This window comes from Haliotis cracherodii, unplaced genomic scaffold (genome assembly GCF_022045235.1).
Source record: "Haliotis cracherodii isolate W230 unplaced genomic scaffold, xgHalCrac1.p SCAF_20, whole genome shotgun sequence".
In the NCBI taxonomy this organism is placed as follows: Eukaryota; Metazoa; Mollusca; class Gastropoda; order Lepetellida; family Haliotidae; genus Haliotis; species Haliotis cracherodii.
The window spans coordinates 17689666-17709665 of NW_027266276.1; the positions used below are offsets into that span (position 1 = coordinate 17689666).

Here is a 20000-nt window from a genome sequence, read left to right on the forward strand (position 1 = left end):
TTTTATGATATTATTGTGGCCACAATGAGATTTAGAAATTCATCCTTTATTTCAGACTTGCCTTAAAAAGCAATGGATTGCACTTTCTATACATCTAATAATGACCTTATTTATTTTAAAATAATATCGTACAGACACAGTGACATTTGTGCATGAATGTGAATTGCCGCACGCAAAGGCGTGTGAATATTTACAAACTTAATAACAATTATTTTTTAAGAAGTTTCCAATTTATCGTGAAGTATTTCATTTGAACTAGCAAGCGTCCTTGTTAACTATAATAGTTCAGGGCAAAACTAATACCTTATTACACTACACATGGGTGTAGAACAAATTTAACAAAGCTCACCCCAAACAAGCCTCTTCTGCTTTTGTATCACGTGACTGTAGTCACGAGACACATCTCACGTGATTTGATCAAAATGGTAGAAGGGACAGACAGCTGGAAAATGACGCTGGCGGTATTTGTATTAACATGCCTTATCACTAGTACTTTGGTAAGTCTTTATCAGTCCAGTAGGTTAAAAGGTTTAAATTAACTAAGGTTATAATTAGATATCGTATGTAATCAACTACCCATTGAAGCATTTTCGCGTGTTAAGTTAAACGGTGTCAGTCGCTGATATAGAACTGTGTGATAAGCTGGTGGTAATATGGCTGTTGACATTGACAGGGAAATAACCTGGGACATGTCGGTGTTCGTCAGATCGTGATACTTCAGTGAGAGTATATTGCCTACGTTGAGAATACCGAACACAGACTTTTCAAACATGTCACAATACCGTTTGACTTAATTTGTAGTATTTTGTTGCTGGCAACCAAAACAATGACCTGTGATGTCAGGGGTCATAAGCTCCTCTCAGTGATCTATCATCTCTAAACGCAATGTCATTAAAAAAGACCAGAGTTTTGAATGTTTGTCAGTAAACACAGGCTCATTTTTTAGCCAGTGGTAGTTAATGAAATCACCTTTTTCAGTATGTTTATATTTTATTTATTTTTTAATTCAAGTGTCAAATTATTATAAATGTGAACTTATATATCCCTTCTGAGTAACGGGATTTTGGGAGCTTAAGGAAGATTCTTAGTTTTTTCTCTAATCACAAGAACAACTGTAAAACATATTACTCAGTTATAAAATACGACTTTATGTTAAAAACAGGCCATCATCTAAGTATTTACAATGTCTGAGTGATTCCATCACTTCCATGTGTAATAGTGTCTGATTGTCGGTCATCAACCACATCCATGTGTAATACGGTGTCTGATTGTCGGTCATCCATCACTTCCATGTGTAATAGTGTCTGATTGACTGTCATCAACCACATCCATGTGTAATACAGTGTCTGATTGTCTGTCACCCACCACTTCCATGTGTAATACGGTGTCTGACATCCACCACTTCCATGTGTAATACGGTGTCTGATATCCACCACTTCCATGTGTAATAGCGTCTGATTGTCTGTCATCAACCACATCCATGTGTAATAGTGTCTGACTGACTGTCATCAACCACATCCATGTGTAATACAGTGTCTGATTGTCTGTCATCCACCACATCCATGTGTAATACAGTGTCTGATTGTCGGTCATCCATCACTTCCATGTGTAATAGTATCTGATTGACTGTCATCCACCACTTCCATGTGTAATACAGTGTCTGATTGTCTGTCACCCACCACTTCCATGTGTAATACAGTGTCTGATTGACTGTCATCCACCACTTCCATGTGTAATACGGTGTCTGATATCCACCACTTCCATGTGTAATAGTGCCTGATTGACTGTCATCTATCACTTCCATGTGTAATACGGTGTCTGATTGTCTGTCACCCACCACTTCCATGTGTAATAGTGCCTGATTGACTGTCATCCACCACTTCCATGTGTAATAGTGTCTGATTGACTGTCACCCACCACTTCCATGTGTAATACAGTGTCTGATTGTCTGTCACCCACCACTTCCATGTGTAATACAGTGTCTGATTGTCTGTCATCCACCATTCCATGTTTAGTACAGTGTCCGATTGTCTGTCACCCACCACATCCATGTGTAATACAGTGTCTGATATCCACCACTTCCATGTGTAATACGGTGTCTGATTGTCTGTCACCCACCACATCCATGTGTAATACAGTGTCTGATATCCACCACTTCCATGTGTAATACGGTGTCTGATTGTCTGTCACCCACCACATCCATGTGTAATACAGTGTCTGATATCCACCACATCCATGTGTAATACGGTGTCTGATTGTCTGTCATCCACCACTTCCATGTGTAATACAGTGTCTGATTGTCTGTCACCCACCACATCCATGTCTAATACAGTGTCTGATTGTCTGTCATCCATCACTTCCATGTGTAATACGGTGTCTGATTGTCTGTCATCCACCACTTCTATGTGTAACACGGTGTCTGATTGTCTGTCACCCACCACTTCCATGTGTAATACGGTGTCTGATTGTCTGTCATCCACCACTTCTATGTGTAATAGTGTCTGATTGACTGTCATCCACCACTTCCATGTGTAATACGGTGTCTGATATCCATCACTTCCATGTGTAATAGTGTCTGATTGTCTGTCATCCATCACTTCCATGTGTAATACAGTGTCTGATTGTCTGTCATCCATCACTTCCATGTGTAATACAGTGTCTGATTGTCTGTCAACCCCCATTCCCCACCACTTTCATGTGTAATACGGTGTCTGATTGTCTGTCATCCACCACTTCCATGTGTAATACGGTGTCTGATTGTCTGTCACCCACCACTTCCATGTGTAATACAGTGTCTGATTGTCTGTCACCCACCACTTCCATGTGTAATACGGTGTCTGATTGTCTGTCACCCACCACATCCATGTGTAATACGGTGTCTGATTGTCTGTCACCCACCACATCCATGTGTAATACGGTGTCTGATTGTCTGTCATCCACCACATCCATGTGTAATACGGTTTCTGATTGTCTGTCATCCACCACTTCCATGTATAATACGGTGTCTGATTGTCTGTCACCCACCACTTCCATGTGTAATACGGTGTCTGATTGTCTGTCACCCACCACTTCCATGTGTAATACGGTGTCTGATTGTCTGTCACCCACCACATCCATGTGTAATACGGTGTCTGATTGTCTGTCATCCACCACTTCCATGTGTAATAGTGTCTGATTGACTGTCATCCACCACATCCATGTGTAATACGGTGTCTGATTGTCTGTCAACCCCCATTTCCCACCACTTCCATGTGTAATACGGTGTCTGATTGTCTGTCATCCACCACATCCATGTGTAATACGGTGTCTGATTGTCTGTCACCCACCACATCCATGTGTAATACGGTGTCTGATTGTCTGTCATCCACCACATCCATGTGTAATACGGTGTCTGATTGTCTGTCATCCACCACTTCCATGTATAATACGGTGTCTGATTGTCTGTCACCCACCACTTCCATGTGTAATACAGTGTCTGATTGTCTGTCACCCACCACATCCATGTGTAATACGGTGTCTGATTGTCTGTCATCCACCACATCCATGTGTAATACGGTGTCTGATTGACTGTCATCCACCACATCCATGTGTAATACGGTGTCTGATTGTCTGTCAACCCCCATTTCCCACCACTTCCATGTGTAATACGGTGTCTGATTGTCTGTCATCCATCACTTCCATGTGTAATACGGTGTCTGATTGTCTGTCATCCACCACTTCTATGTGTAATAGTGTCTGATTGACTGTCATCCACCACTTCCATGTGTAATACGGTGTCTGATATCCATCACTTCCATGTGTAATAGTGTCTGATTGTCTGTCATCCATCACTTCCATGTGTAATACAGTGTCTGATTGTCTGTCATCCATCACTTCCATGTGTAATACAGTGTCTGATTGTCTGTCAACCCCCATTCCCCACCACTTTCATGTGTAATACGGTGTCTGATTGTCTGTCATCCACCACTTCCATGTGTAATACGGTGTCTGATTGTCTGTCACCCACCACTTCCATGTGTAATACAGTGTCTGATTGTCTGTCACCCACCACTTCCATGTGTAATACGGTGTCTGATTGTCTGTCACCCACCACATCCATGTGTAATACGGTGTCTGATTGTCTGTCACCCACCACATCCATGTGTAATACGGTGTCTGATTGTCTGTCATCCACCACATCCATGTGTAATACGGTTTCTGATTGTCTGTCATCCACCACTTCCATGTATAATACGGTGTCTGATTGTCTGTCACCCACCACTTCCATGTGTAATACGGTGTCTGATTGTCTGTCACCCACCACTTCCATGTGTAATACAGTGTCTGATTGTCTGTCACCCACCACATCCATGTGTAATACGGTGTCTGATTGTCTGTCATCCACCACTTCCATGTGTAATAGTGTCTGATTGACTGTCATCCACCACATCCATGTGTAATACGGTGTCTGATTGTCTGTCAACCCCCATTTCCCACCACTTCCATGTGTAATACGGTGTCTGATTGTCTGTCATCCACCACATCCATGTGTAATACGGTGTCTGATTGTCTGTCACCCACCACATCCATGTGTAATACGGTGTCTGATTGTCTGTCATCCACCACATCCATGTGTAATACGGTGTCTGATTGTCTGTCATCCACCACTTCCATGTATAATACGGTGTCTGATTGTCTGTCACCCACCACTTCCATGTGTAATACAGTGTCTGATTGTCTGTCACCCACCACATCCATGTGTAATACGGTGTCTGATTGTCTGTCATCCACCACATCCATGTGTAATACGGTGTCTGATTGACTGTCATCCACCACATCCATGTGTAATACGGTGTCTGATTGTCTGTCAACCCCCATTTCCCACCACTTCCATGTGTAATACGGTGTCTGATTGTCTGTCATCCATCACTTCCATGTGTAATACGGTGTCTGATTGTCTGTCATCCATCACTTCCATGTGTAATATGGTGTCTAATTGTCTGTCACCCATCAGTTCCATGTGTAATACAGTGTCTGATTGTCTGTCATCCACCACATCCATGGACGAGTTCTCAGAATCTCAGTTCTCAGAAAATAGATTTTGTCCTGGAACAGTTTGAATCATGATAAAGTGAATTATATTTTCACGCAGTAGACATATATGCATGATATGTGTGTGTCTGTTTACAGAGTCTGAAGCACAGTTTTACTGTAGATTACAACAATGCTACATTTCTCCAAGATGGCAAGCCCTTCCGCTACATCTCAGGGAGTCTGCACTACTCTCGGGTACATCCTTATTACTGGAAAGATAGACTGACAAAGATGAGGATATCTGGACTAAATACTGTACAAACGTAAGAAATGATGGTTATAATCCCCATTTTATCTGTGAACAACTGGCCTTGTCATATATGTACAGACAGTGCTGGCAAAACACCTTGAGTTTCTCAGTGTGACTCCTAGGGATGTTGAGGTAACTGGAGATGTCATCTCAGAGTAATATTGATGTATCTGTGAATGTTTCATGTCCATGCTGTATCAACACTTATATATATGCATGTTGATACTAAATACAATTAATAGTTTGGAAGTGCCACAGAAGTGTCTATATGGAGTACTATTCCATGTACAATGGTTAAGATGGACAGTGAAGAGTTACATGGATCAGCCTAGTTCATATTTAGCATTAAGTTGATTAATTAAACAACTACAAAGGTACTTTTATCTATGCACATGTACATATTAATTAATGTTTATTTTAATTGATATATTGTGACCCTGTTGTTATGTTTGAGTCAATATATCAATACCTAAGTTTCCAAGAGATTGAAACATGTGAACTGATGACTTGAAATTTAATACAGCAAATATGTAGGGTGAACGTAATCATTCATGCATCTAATACACAGGATGAAAACAAAGATTTGCTAATCAACAAACCTTCTCCACTCTCTCCCCAAAATCTCAAAATGACCAAAAAACCAACATGTGAGGTTGTGTAGAAGTAATGTACATTTCAGCTATGTCCCCTGGAACATACATGAGCCGATGCCGGGGGACTACCAGTGGACTGGGCTGGCTGACCTCGAGACCTTCCTGAAGACGGCACAGGAAGTGGGGCTCAACGTTCTCCTTCGCTCTGGGCCCTACATCTGTGGAGAGTGGGAGTTTGTAAGTGACCTTTACTACTTGGATATCAGGGATTATCCTACAGTCCCAAACAGCCAGTTTTAAAGTATATACAGTAAAGCCTCGTTAGTCTAGACCCTGTTAATCTGGAATCAGGGTTACACTGAACATGATATATGCCTGGATTAACAAGGTTACATTGTATGTGATATATGTCTGGATTAACAGGGTAACACAGTTTATGATATATGTCTGGATTAACAAGGTTACACATTATATGATATATGACTGGATTAACAAGGTTACACAGTATATGATATATGTCTAGATTAACAAGATTACACTGTACATGATATATTTCTGGAATTATGGGGTTACACAATATATGATATATGTCTGGAGTAACAAGGTTACATTGTATGTGATATATGTCTGGATTAACAGGGTTACATTGTACATGATATATGTCTAGATTAACAAGGATTTTTTACTTCGATCAAGAACTTGCTCAGAGATAAGAGCTGTGTGAAGGTCTTTGCTTGAAGAAATTGTTCCAACTAGCTGAGAGGCCAACCCTATCACGCAGCTCACACGTGACCAAAGGAAGTGATGTCACGGAGGCTCTCATTACTCATGTCACTTGCTGAGAGAAGACCTGTTTTTTATCTGTAGCATAAACTTGTTCAAACCCTTACGTGTTTTGCTTCTTGAGTTAATATTGCAGATATCATGCCCTCATGCTCAAAGTGCCGGCGTAATATGTCGGCGTGGGATCCCCATGCGCTGTACCTTAATTGTACATCGAAATGGCTCACGGGTCATAGATATACAGACTGTCTCCGCTTTCCTCCTCAGCTTATAGACAGTACCTCCGTATGTCCAGGAAACGGAGAAAGCAACAGGCCAGGAAAACACGGGCGCAAGATGTCTGACTTATCCAAGTATTTGCCCACTACCAGATCGGCTACCAGATCTTGGACAACAACTCCCCGACCTTCATAACTACCATGATGTCGGGCCCTATGGTCTCAGTCTCTACCCAGAGCTCCCTGACTGCTTCTATCTTAATGGCACCTATCCAGTCCATCGGACAGACGCATGGCGCCCAACAGGTGCCCCACCTGGGGCTCAGACACCTGTGATGGACTCCCCTCTCCTCCAGTACATCAAGTACTTGCGGGCCAAGCAACAGACGCCAGCGCCTCTGCAGACGCCTCTACTAGCACCTATACAGATAGCGCCTAACCATTTAACAGCGGTTATATAGGCGCCAGCGCTTCGTCGGACGTCTTTACAGACGCCTTTAAAAAACACTGTCTACAGCATCCATAACGGCCTCTATCCTAGCATGTTTGATAGCGCATATCATTGTGCGTCTCCGAAGTGCACCTCTACATACGCACACCCGGGACAACCGCGCATACAGACAATTCGCCATTCCACGATATCCTTCTGGCTACATGCTCTCATTCTACAGGCCTATGAGATCGTCAGATCCCAAGGGCCAACTACCTTCGGAGGCCAGAGCGGTCGCTGGACACATAATTGGCGCCCATACAACAGTGCTCCAACACGGACACTTGATTGGCATCAATACAACGACGCTCCAACACGGACACTTGATTGGCATCCGTACAACGGCGCTCCACCACTTCCCAAGATCCTGGAAGCGCCTAACCTCATGGTGACGGTTCTGTGGAAATCTCCCACCAATTCTCCTTGTCTATCAATGTTGGTTGAACGTTTCCTCGGAGAAAGCGAACATACTCTCAAAGATTTCACTACCTACAGTGTCTGGTAGATATTATCTGCACCACAGTTGACGATCACAACCCCATGACCGACTTCCACCCCAAGCCGTCAAAGTTGTCGAAACTCCAGTACGTGAGAGACTGGGTCGTTTCTGGCAGAATTGTGAGATCCTGGGGGACCCATATGTCACCAACATCATCCGACATGGGTACAAGCTGGCGCTTATAGACGACCCGCCGCTCACGTCGTCGCCCATAGCCACCTACCCCCCTACTCAACAGCAGCTACCAAGCCACTACTAAGCCAGTACATCTCGGCGCTGCTGGACAAGAAAGAGACAGAGATTATACACGCCCCAGCCATAACACCAGGCTTCTATTCACCTGTCTCCCTAGTCCCCAAGAAGGATGATCCACAACCTAGCCGCTTTCAACGAACACTACCTGGCGCGTCCACCTTATTTCAGGGTGACCACATTCAGGCTGCTGCGATCCTGGATCCAGACACAGAATGTATTCATCAGCCTGGATATTGAGGACACCTATTGACATGTCCCTATACATCCCGACGACCGGGTCCATTACCAATGGGCGGATTTTCTTCGGCATCGTGGCTACTCACACGGCTTACCAAGCCGATAGCCTCGTACCTCCATCTCCGGGACATTCAGTTCGAGGCATACATAGACGACTGTCTCCTGAATCATTGGGACACCGTCACTCTATTCGCCACAGGGACTTCAACCCCCAGCTCCTGTACCTATTGAGGTGGAAGATCAACCTCAGGAAGTCAGAGTTGACACCCTCAAATTGCCTTCAGTTCATCGGGGGCCTCTTCCAGACAGACCTCGATCTCTTCTCTGTACCCAGAGACCGATGGGAGCACCTACCACAGACTTGACCTACAGAGGAAGGCTCCAACTGCGCCCAGTTCAGATGTTCCTGGCTCCCTACTTCAGGCGCCAGGACCCCTCAGTATCCATCTCAAGCAGCATCTCCAGTGGTGGATGGTGGAATTTAATGTCTTAGGCGGCGTCTCCGTCACAGGGCTTACAACCTCTCTGTGCCTATTCATAGACGCGCCCCTGCAGTGATGGGGCACACACCAGGAGGGACAGGTCGCCTCGGGGCTGTGGTCTACCGATCAGTGCCAATGGCATATCAACAACCTGGAACTGGAAGCGCTTATCTTGGCCATCGCTCATTGGAAGCAGGCGCTCAGACACGCCCGGCTCTCCATCTCGACGGACACCATAACCGTTGTATGGTGCCTACGGAACCAAGGAATGACTCATTTGACCTCGCTCCTTTAACAGACGTTCCGATTATTTCACCTGGTGGATCATCTGGGGATTCAGTTCCAGGTTCAACACATTCCGGGCTGCCGAAACATCCTAGCAGATACTCTATCTCGGCCAGGCAAAGTCGCTCCCACAGAGTGGAAGCTTCACCCAGACGCCTTCGCTCTTGTTTGTCAAGACCACAGTCTCCCCAACATGGACCTATTTGCCACCAGCCAGAACTACCAGATCCCGACCTATATATCTCCGGTGTCGGATCCACTGGCTTGGGTGGTCGACGCTTTCATCGTCCCCGGGGAAGGACTAAAAGCGTACGCTTTTCCGCCACCTGTAGTCCACTTGTCCAGAAAAGCAGATCGACACAGAACCTCGATCTGACTTTGGTTACGCCCTGGTGGCCAGCGAGGGCTTGGTTCGTCGACCGCAAAGAGCTGTCCCCGCCAACCCACTGCCACTTCCAGATTGGCCAAATCTGCTGATCCACCCTCACGGCAGGTCACACCGAGGACCAGACAAGCTATGTCTTCACGTCTGATCCATTTACAGAGAGCACTGAACGCCAAAGGCTACTCAGCCAGAGCGGCGAGGGCCATCACAATGGCACATCGCCCAACCACTAGGAGCCTCTATATGACTAATGGATATCCTTTGAGAGCTTTTGCAGGGGCAAGCAACAAGACCCCACATCTGCATTGCCTCAATTCCTGGCCAAGTTCATGCTCCATCTGCGTCACAAGCGTAAGCCACTCAAAGCGACATCATCCTACAATCTGATGAAAAAATGGTCTTCCTACTGGCACTCGCCACAGCAGCCCGTGTCAGTGAGCTACGCGTCTTGGACGTCATGCACGTCCGCTTTGAGCATGGAGCACACGGAGAGCTGTGCATCTTGAACTGTGCTGGGACTGCTTCGCCAAGAATCAATTCCCATGACAGCCAGATAGATCGTTCCTCATACCTCCCCTATCTTTGATTGTGGGCGTGGAAGATGAACTAGAGCTCTGTCTATATCCGGTTAGAGCGCTCCGTTGCTACATCAGACGATCCAAGGACACCGTAGACAATGCTGCCGCCTCTTCATTCTGGTATAGAGCTGCGACCTCGCAAGCGGAAGGTAGCCACAACACGATCGCCCTCTGGCTACGAGCCTTCATTCTCCAACCCACATGAGACCCGGGTGATCGCCTCAGCCATCTTGGAGGGGTGTTCTGGCAATCAAACACTTTCATCGCCAGTCACCATATGCAAGATGTCGCATTGGAGGATGTGCTAGGCACGCACAACTTAGTCCGTTATCAGTGCCCAACAGGCTCCCCTACTACACGTCACTGACCTCGCCTCCAAGTCCAAAGCCGGCCTTTCGACTTCCCCTGGCCTATGCCCCACTTGCATACGGCTCGATACCCCTGTCTCGACCTAACCAAGAGTTATTGTCAGGCTACGCAGTACCAGGACACAAGGCATACCTGACTCTTCCCTTCTTTGTAATGGTCATTCAGGCCGACCATACAGCCGAAGACGGGCTGAGGAAAACGGAGTTTCCCATACATGGAGTGGTCACCTGATGCCGACCACACAGCCAAGGATTGGCTAGGGAACAGAGTCTGGAAATAAAAGATGAAAGTCCACATCTGAAGGTATGCCCGCCTCCGGTTCCGTCCAATAAAGATGCATTAAGGAGTAATGCAGGATAAGTAAAAAATCTAGTAAAATCCTAGATATTTTTTATATTTGTATACTTATCTTGCATTACCGCATCTAAAGAGACCCACCCATCACAGAGCTGCCTCCCCACAATGCCTTCCGATGTCCATATTCCAGAGTAATTTGAGGATCCGTGATGTCACTTCCTTTGGTCACTTCTTCAAGCAAAGACCTTCACACAGCTCTTTTCTCAGTCAAGAACAAGCAGTAATATGCATTAAGGATTAATGCAGGATAAAAGTATACAAATATGAAGAATATCTTGGATTTTACTAATTACGCTGTACATGATACATGTCTGGATTCACAGAGTTACTCAGTATATGATATATGTCTGGATTAACAAGGTTACACTGTACATGATCTATGTCTGGATTAACAAGGTTACATTGTATGTGATTCTGGATTAACAGGGTTGCACAGTGTATGATATATGTCTGGATTAACAAGGTTAAACTGTGCATGATATATGTCTGGTTTAACAAGGTTACATTGTATGTGATATATGTCTGGATTAATGGGGTTATACAGTACATGATATATGTCTGGACTAACAGGGTTACGAGTACATTGTGAATGATATATATACTCAACAACAAAAGTTCCTGTGACACCAATATTTTAGTGTAGTTTTCAAACAAGTGAAGTTTGGTTTTCATTATTGTTGTACATGTATGGAATCAAGTTACAAAAACGCAACTGCTACAGAAAAGTTGACTTTTATGCAAGCCCCATGTCTTTCACTACTCAAGAATGGGTATGAAAACATGTGCGTTAACAGGATTCCATATGCATTGTTTAGCATCGTGCTGACAACAACCACTCAAAACAACAAAATTACGCAATAATTTAACATTACGAAATGCCATGCCTATCCGAAAATGAGCTTCTGCAAGCCATTGGTATGCTTGAAGCAGGATCGAGTCAACGTGATGTTGCAAGACAATTTAACATCCACAGAAACACCATTTGGTGTTTATGGCAATGTTGGCAACAGATGAATGCAGTCAGAGACCATCCTCGGAGTGGCAGGCCACGCGTAACGAATAATCGACAAGACAACTGGATTCGAACAACACACCTACGAATTCGATTCCAGCCTGCAACAGTGACTGCAAGAAGTATCCCTGGCCTTCGACGAATATCTTCACAAACCGTACGTCGTCGCCTCAGATGTGCAGGGATTGTCACCAGAAGACCCATTTTGACAGGAAACCACCGTCAAGCACGTCTACAGTGGTGTAGACAACGTCTACAGTGGTGTAGACAACGTCTACGCTGGACAGCCATGCAGTGGGGACAAGTTCTATTCACTGACGAGTCTCGTTTTCACCTCAGCCACAGCGATGGACGTATTTGAGTGAACCGACGTTAAGGTGAACAATATGTCAATCAGAGGACACGTTTGATAGCGGTAGACGTCAACCACATGTTCCACAGACACTCAAGGAACTTCGAAACATGCTCCAGCAGATATGGACAGATATCCCACAGGACTTTAGGCAACGCCTGGTCCATTCCATGAGACGAAGATGTGTTGCTTGCATCGCAACCAGAGGTGGAAACACACGCTATTGATTTGTAAGTTGACATTTTGGCATGTTCATGTTTTTTATGCATGCAATTTCTGAAGTCAGTACGGGAAATTAAACCATTTGAACATTTACAAGAGTCTTTTATCTGTTGCAAACCGAAATTGTTTCAGATTTGGTAAAAAACATTACTTTGCATTAAATCTTATTCAGTGTCACAGAAACTTTTGTTGTTCAGTATATGTCTGGACTAAAGGGGATTACACTGTACATGATATATGTTGGGATTAACAAGGTTACACAGTACATGATCTGTCTGGACTAACAGGGTTACACAGTATATGATATATGTCTGGACTAACAGGGTTACACAATATGTGATATATGACTTGACTAACAGGGTTACACAATATGTGATATATGACTGGACTAACAGGGTTACACAATATGTGATATATGACTGGACTAACAGGGTTACACAATATGTGATATATGTCAGGACTAACAGGGTTACATTGTGCATGATATGTGACTGGACTAACAGGGTTACATTGTGCATGATATATGACTGGACTAACAGGGTTACACAATATGTTATATATGTCTGGACTAACAGGGTTACATTGTGCATGATTTATGACTGGACTAACAGGGTTACACAATATGTGATATATGTCTGGACTAACTGGGTAACACAGTACATGATATATGACTAGACTAACAGGGTTACACAGTAGATGATATATGTCTGGACTAACTGGGTTACACAGTACATGATATATGTCTGGACTAACAGGGTTACACAGTAGATGATATATGTCTGGACTAACAGGGTTACACAGTAGATGATATATGTCTGGACTAACAGGGTTACACAGTACATGATATATGTCTGGACTAACAGGGTTACACAGTATGTGATATATGACTGGACTAACAGAGTTACACAATATGTGATATATGACTGGACTAACAGGGTTACACAATATGTGATATATGATCATGACTGGATTAACAGGGTTACACAATATGTGATATATGTCTGGACTAACTGGGTAACACAGTACATGATATGTGTCTAGACTAACAGGGTTACACAGTAGATGATATATGTCTGGACTAACAGGGTTACACAGTATGTGATATATGACTGGACTAACAGAGTTACACAATATGTGATATATGACTGGACTAACAGGGTTACACAATATGTGATATATGATCATGACTGGATTAACAGGGTTACACAATATGTGATATATGTCTGGACTAACTGGGTAACACAGTACATGATATATGTCTAGACTAACAGGGTTACACAGTAGATGATATATGTCTGGACTAACTGGGTAACACAGTACATGATATATGTCTAGACTAACAGGGTTACACAGTAGATGATATATGACTGGACTAACAGGGTTACACAGTATGTGATATATGACTGGACTAACAGAGTTACACAATATGTGATATATGACTGGACTAACAGGGTTACACAATATGTGATATATGATCATGACTGGATTAACAGGGTTACACAATATGTGATATATGTCTGGACTAACTGGGTAACACAGTACATGATATATGTCTAGACTAACTGGGTAACACAGTACATGATATATGACTAGACTAACAGGGTTACACAGTAGATGATATATGTCTGGACTAACTGGGTTACACAGTACATGATATATGTCTGGACTAACAGGGTTACACAGTAGATGATATATGTCTGGACTAACAGGGTTACACAGTAGATGATATATGTCTGGACTAACAGGGTTACACAGTACATGATATATGTCTGGACTAACAGGGTTACACAGTATGTGATATATGACTGGACTAACAGAGTTACACAATATGTGATATATGACTGGACTAACAGGGTTACACAATATGTGATATATGATCATGACTGGATTAACAGGGTTACACAATATGTGATATATGTCTGGACTAACTGGGTAACACAGTACATGATATGTGTCTAGACTAACAGGGTTACACAGTAGATGATATATGTCTGGACTAACAGGGTTACACAGTATGTGATATATGACTGGACTAACAGAGTTACACAATATGTGATATATGACTGGACTAACAGGGTTACACAATATGTGATATATGATCATGACTGGATTAACAGGGTTACACAATATGTGATATATGTCTGGACTAACTGGGTAACACAGTACATGATATATGTCTAGACTAACAGGGTTACACAGTAGATGATATATGTCTGGACTAACTGGGTAACACAGTACATGATATATGTCTAGACTAACAGGGTTACACAGTAGATGATATATGACTGGACTAACAGGGTTACACAGTATGTGATATATGACTGGACTAACAGAGTTACACAATATGTGATATATGACTGGACTAACAGGGTTACACAATATGTGATATATGATCATGACTGGATTAACAGGGTTACACAATATGTGATATATGTCTGGACTAACTGGGTAACACAGTACATGATATATGTCTAGACTAACTGGGTAACACAGTACATGATATATGTCTGGACTAACTGGGTAACACAGTACATGATATATGTCTAGACTAACAGGGTTACACAGTAGATGATATATGTCTGGACTAACTGGGTTACACAGTACATGATATATGTCTGGACTAACAGGGTTACACAGTAGATGATATATGTCTGGACTAACAGGGTTACACAGTAGATGATATATGTCTGGACTAACAGGGTTACACAGTACATGATATATGTCTGGACTAACAGGGTTACACAGTATGTGATATATGACTGGACTAACAGAGTTACACAATATGTGATATATGACTGGACTAACAGGGTTACACAATATGTGATATATGATCATGACTGGATTAACAGGGTTACACAATATGTGATATATGACTGGATTAACAGGGTTACACAATATGTGATATATGACTGGATTGACATGGTTACACAATATGTGATATATGACTGGACTAACAGGGTTACACAGAACATGATATATGACTGAACTAACTGGGTTACACAATATGTGATATATGACTTGACTAACTGGGTTACACAATATGTGATATATGACCTTCAATTACTCAGTAATAGGGATCCCTGACCTTGGGTTTTCAAACAAGGCCCATTGTCTTCAGAGGTAACGGGTCACTTGTTCCAAAAGTATTGACATCAGTCCGAAACTGGGTAAATACTATTTGCATAACCTTATACTTATGCATGTATTTAAAGTTCATTTTAGGCTCTTAGTCTAAGTCTAGTTATCTATCAATTAACATAGGTTGAAGATTTGAGGCCAGACAAATTTAATTTCTTGTTCAGTTTTTTATTTGGATTTATTTTATAAATTTTGCAAATCTATCTGAAAATGTCTGACAAGAAGAAGAAAATAAACTGGTTTGGCTTCAATTTTGAAAGAAAAATCACATTCTACATACCATCTTAAAGTAACTCCATCTTGTTGACAAGTACAAGCTCAACACATGGATTGTTATTAGGTCCCAGAGAAGTGTAGAGTTCATTCTACATAAATACGTGCTGTGGTTGCAGGGTGGATTCCCAGCCTGGCTGCTGACCAAGAACCCTGACATGGTGCTGAGGACCAGTGATCCGTGTAAGTGGAGTCAGTTTGAAGAAGTTCCCTGCATGGATTCTTTTGAAACACTGGATCCATGCCAAGCTTTTCACAGCGATAGCTCATTCGCGGAGCTCTCTATACTATCACTGCCACCAGTCAAAGCTCCCCACTGTGATAGGTGGCTACAACCATGATTTGAGTTGAACTCGCATCCGTCAGACCGTTGTGTTTGCAAACAAGTGATGACAGTCATGACGCCGACTATCCTTATCCCAGTTAAATTATTTTCTTTGTGTGTCAATTTGAATTTCTATTTTTTCTCAACTATCATGTAATTGGTATAGTAAGAATGTAAGGGGGAAGTTGGGTGATTTTCCGTTCGTCTGCAACCTCGAACGAAAAAAAGAAAAGAAGGTACATTCATCTAGGAAATCTGGTCAGTCATAAACCTTTTAAAAATTTGCTATGGTCTCATTCTCAAAGACATAAACAAAAATAAATACAATGACTACATTTGGGGTCAGGGGTCAAATTTCAAGATTCTGATAATGGCTACTTCCACACTGATAGCAGCCATGTTCCCGAGAGTGAATCGAAGGTTTCACGCATTCGGAAGGAGTTTGGATCCATGCATGTATTTAAAAAAACTAAAGGTAGTTGAATCAAACAAAAAATAGTTGAGGGTAAGTACATCGTAGATGTCATGAAAGAGCAATCACAATTACAACCTTCTTATTCAGATGCTTGGACATCTATCATTTTCGATGTTATTCTTTGAAAAATAATTCATCAACAAAATAGCACATTATGTGGTTATTTTGTTATGGAGTCTTAAGTGGTCAAGGTGCAAGGCCAACATGGCCAAAGGGTTGTGAAAGGTGCTAGTGAGATATTTGAGCAACTGGCCTGTCTGTGTACATGACATGGCTTCCCCCACAGCAGGGTTTCAGGTAGTGGCTGCTGAGTGTTACCTAGCAGACCAACCTCTAGTTGTCACCTGGAGAACTGCATGTCTGTGTACCTGGTCTTAGTTACAATGTAACTTTCTGTGGTATTTCTAATATATTGCTGAAAATGGTAATGCATCAATACACTTGTGTTGTTGATGAAGTGTTTTGATATGTTCCAGCTTACATCGCCGAGGTAGACAAGTGGTACAGTGTGCTGCTACCTAAGATCAAACCATTCCTGTATGAAAATGGGGGTCCTGTTATCATGGTGCAGGTGAGGTGAACTATATTTCTCAAAATATCCTTCGTATATAACCAAGTTATCTATCATATAGATATGCTATTATTAAGTGCACTTTAAACAACAATTTACACACGTACAAACAGGGTATTCACATATATCACATGCCAACCCTTGCCTACCTGATGTGTCTAGTGATTTGATTCCGCATATCTCTATGAGTTCATTTCAGCGAATTTGGATGGGAAGCTGTCTGTCAGCAGAGAGACCTGCCCTTATAGTGAAAGCCTATAGGGACAGGCCAACAGAGGCTGTAACTCCACACACTACTCCAGACACCATTAACAACTAACAAGCTGACTGAGTACCGGCCCTTATAGTGAAAGCCTATAGGGACAGGCCAACAGAGGCTGTAACTCCACACACTACTCCAGACACCAGTAACAACTAACAAGCTGACTGAGTACCGGCCCTTATAGTGAAAGCCTATAGGGACAGGCCAACAGAGGCTGTAACTCCACACACTACTCCAGACACCATTAACAACTAACAAGCTGACTGAGTACCGGCCCTTATAGTGAAAGCCTATAGGGACAGGCCTATAGAGGCTGTAACTCCACACACTACTCCAGACACCATTAACAGCCAACAAGCTGACTTGGGCTAGTGCGAATTTGCATTCCTAAATTTTATTGGTTGAAGTGAAATATCAATTCTGTTTTTCTATTAAACTTTGTCAACATGTAAGTTGTAGGCTTGAAGCCAGTGGACAAGTGCTTGTACTAGAAGCAGTTATCTGGCTTCCACACCACATTGATAAGTGTCTTGATGCTTCATCTCTCCTCATCAAGTCTGAGAGTTAACATCACTCTGATACAGTGTTTGAAATAACCACTTGCCTGTGGGCACATGGCTAGTAGATCTTGTGTCGGGCCCATGGTTTCAAATTTATTTGGGTCCTTATGGCCTGCAGTAAATTTACATGTTGATATATTGGCCACAGTAAGCTGCAGGTTTTTAAACGAGGGCCTGATACAAGCCTGGAACTTGTTTATTTCCAACACTGCTCTGATCCTGTACAAGTGATGTAACTCTACAGATATGTTCTATTGTTTCAGATTGAGAATGAGTATGGCAGTTACTTTGCCTGTGACTATGACTACGTCCGCTTTCTGTACAACAAAGTCCGCTCCGTACTCGGCAACACAGTTGTGATCTATACCACCGACGGGGATGGCGACAGCTACATCAAGTGTGGTGCCATCGCTGGTGCCTATGCGACTATTGACTTTGGTGTTACATGTAAGAACTTTATTAGAAAATATTTGAAAACTGTTTTTAATTGAAAATATTATTAAATCAAGAATGTACCGGTAAGTGTTTTCACATTGTAGTTGGTTTGGTGCCACCATTAACAGTGCAGAGACTTGTGACTGTGCCATGATAAGTTCATTGTGGTTTTTGTAGCGAATGACAAGCATGGCTGACTGAACATGAAGTGGAATACATCACATCCCCCTCCTTCAGCATTAATCTAAGGAAGATGGAGGGAGCAAGACTACTTAGGTGTAACATTAGCAGCAAATACCAACTGGTTATCAAATTAGCAATGCAGACTGGTTAATAACACTCTGATATCTCTTGTAAAAACTTTAAATGCCTTAAAACTGTTGCTAGGTATTGGCCTGACTTTCATATTGCAGTTTATCCCAGTAATGATTCACGAATTGCGATACATACCACAAAATATTGCATGCATTTTTTCATCTGTAATTTGTTATGAATCTGAATGAAAAAAACTTTTTCCACCAGAGCTTCAGATAACTTTTTTAGCAATTGAGTTTTTACTGGAAGGTTTCTATTTTAATTGGGCTATTACATTTCTCATTGGGTAACCAATATTTTTCACTGATCTATTCATCACTCCATTGGTTTTTTTCCCAAAATGGGCTAACATTTTGAGATTTAAAAAAAAATAAAGTAATGTTTTAGATGTATATAAGGGTTCTAACTAAAAGCTTGACTTGGAAAGTAAAGTAGCTCGTAATTGTGTTTCGGAATTTAGCTCTGTTGTACACATGCGGAAAAAAGCATCATTGGATATTTTCGCATGCTGTTTCTATACATTTAAGATTTTCATTTCATGCATGCATTTCTGTACGCAAGTTAATTGAAAGTAATTGGGTTTTTAATATTTTGGGAGGTATTTTACGCAAATACAAAGCTTATCTGTAGCTCTGCCACATGCATTTTTGACAACTTCGTAATTGTCCACCATTTTGTTAGATGTTGCTGTGGTCACAAGGCATGGATAATATATGCACTGTATAAAGGAAGTTGATCACTGATAGTTTTGCTTCTTCATTTGGGAAACGACTGCAAATTTCCTAAACCATCATTTTGACTTGTGACTTATGTAAACTTTGCCAAAGAGATGAAAGAGTGCATGATTTTGAAAAATGTAAAATGCCAGTATTTCCTTAAAGTTAGACCTCTGGAAGTGGGGACTTGATGTCACATGTTGAATGTCATACAACTGGCAGAAGGCTTGAAACTCTCTGGAGTCCAACTGTGGCCCCTATCTGTATTCCATGGCAACAGGAGACTTCATGGCACTTACAGTAGCTGAAGTGGAGTGTTTTTAACTAAACTGCATCAGTGAACTATGACTAGTTATCCACCAGCACAAGCTGCTGTTTGTTCTGAAAGTAGAACAGGTCATACACCCTGAACCTCCTGGTTGCTGTCGCTTGTTCTGGAACTGTGTGTATTTTTGACAGTCTCTGATGGCATTCTCTATTTCACCATCCA

At 42.3% G+C, this 20000-nt stretch overlaps 1 protein-coding gene across 1 annotated transcript in view; it reads left to right on the plus strand.

Moving 5' to 3' along the window:
• Nucleotides 1-417: 417 nt before the first annotated feature.
• Nucleotides 418-20000, plus strand: part of LOC139470374 (beta-galactosidase-like) — a 54881-nt gene continuing 35298 nt past the window's right edge. Inside the window, exons 1-6 of the mRNA XM_071252783.1 lie at nucleotides 418-497; nucleotides 5170-5336; nucleotides 6003-6153; nucleotides 15971-16034; nucleotides 17128-17222; nucleotides 18308-18491. Coding sequence (XP_071108884.1) covers nucleotides 423-497; nucleotides 5170-5336; nucleotides 6003-6153; nucleotides 15971-16034; nucleotides 17128-17222; nucleotides 18308-18491 — 736 coding nt within the window. The 5' untranslated portion in view covers nucleotides 418-422. The remainder of the gene's footprint in view (nucleotides 498-5169; nucleotides 5337-6002; nucleotides 6154-15970; nucleotides 16035-17127; nucleotides 17223-18307; nucleotides 18492-20000) is intronic.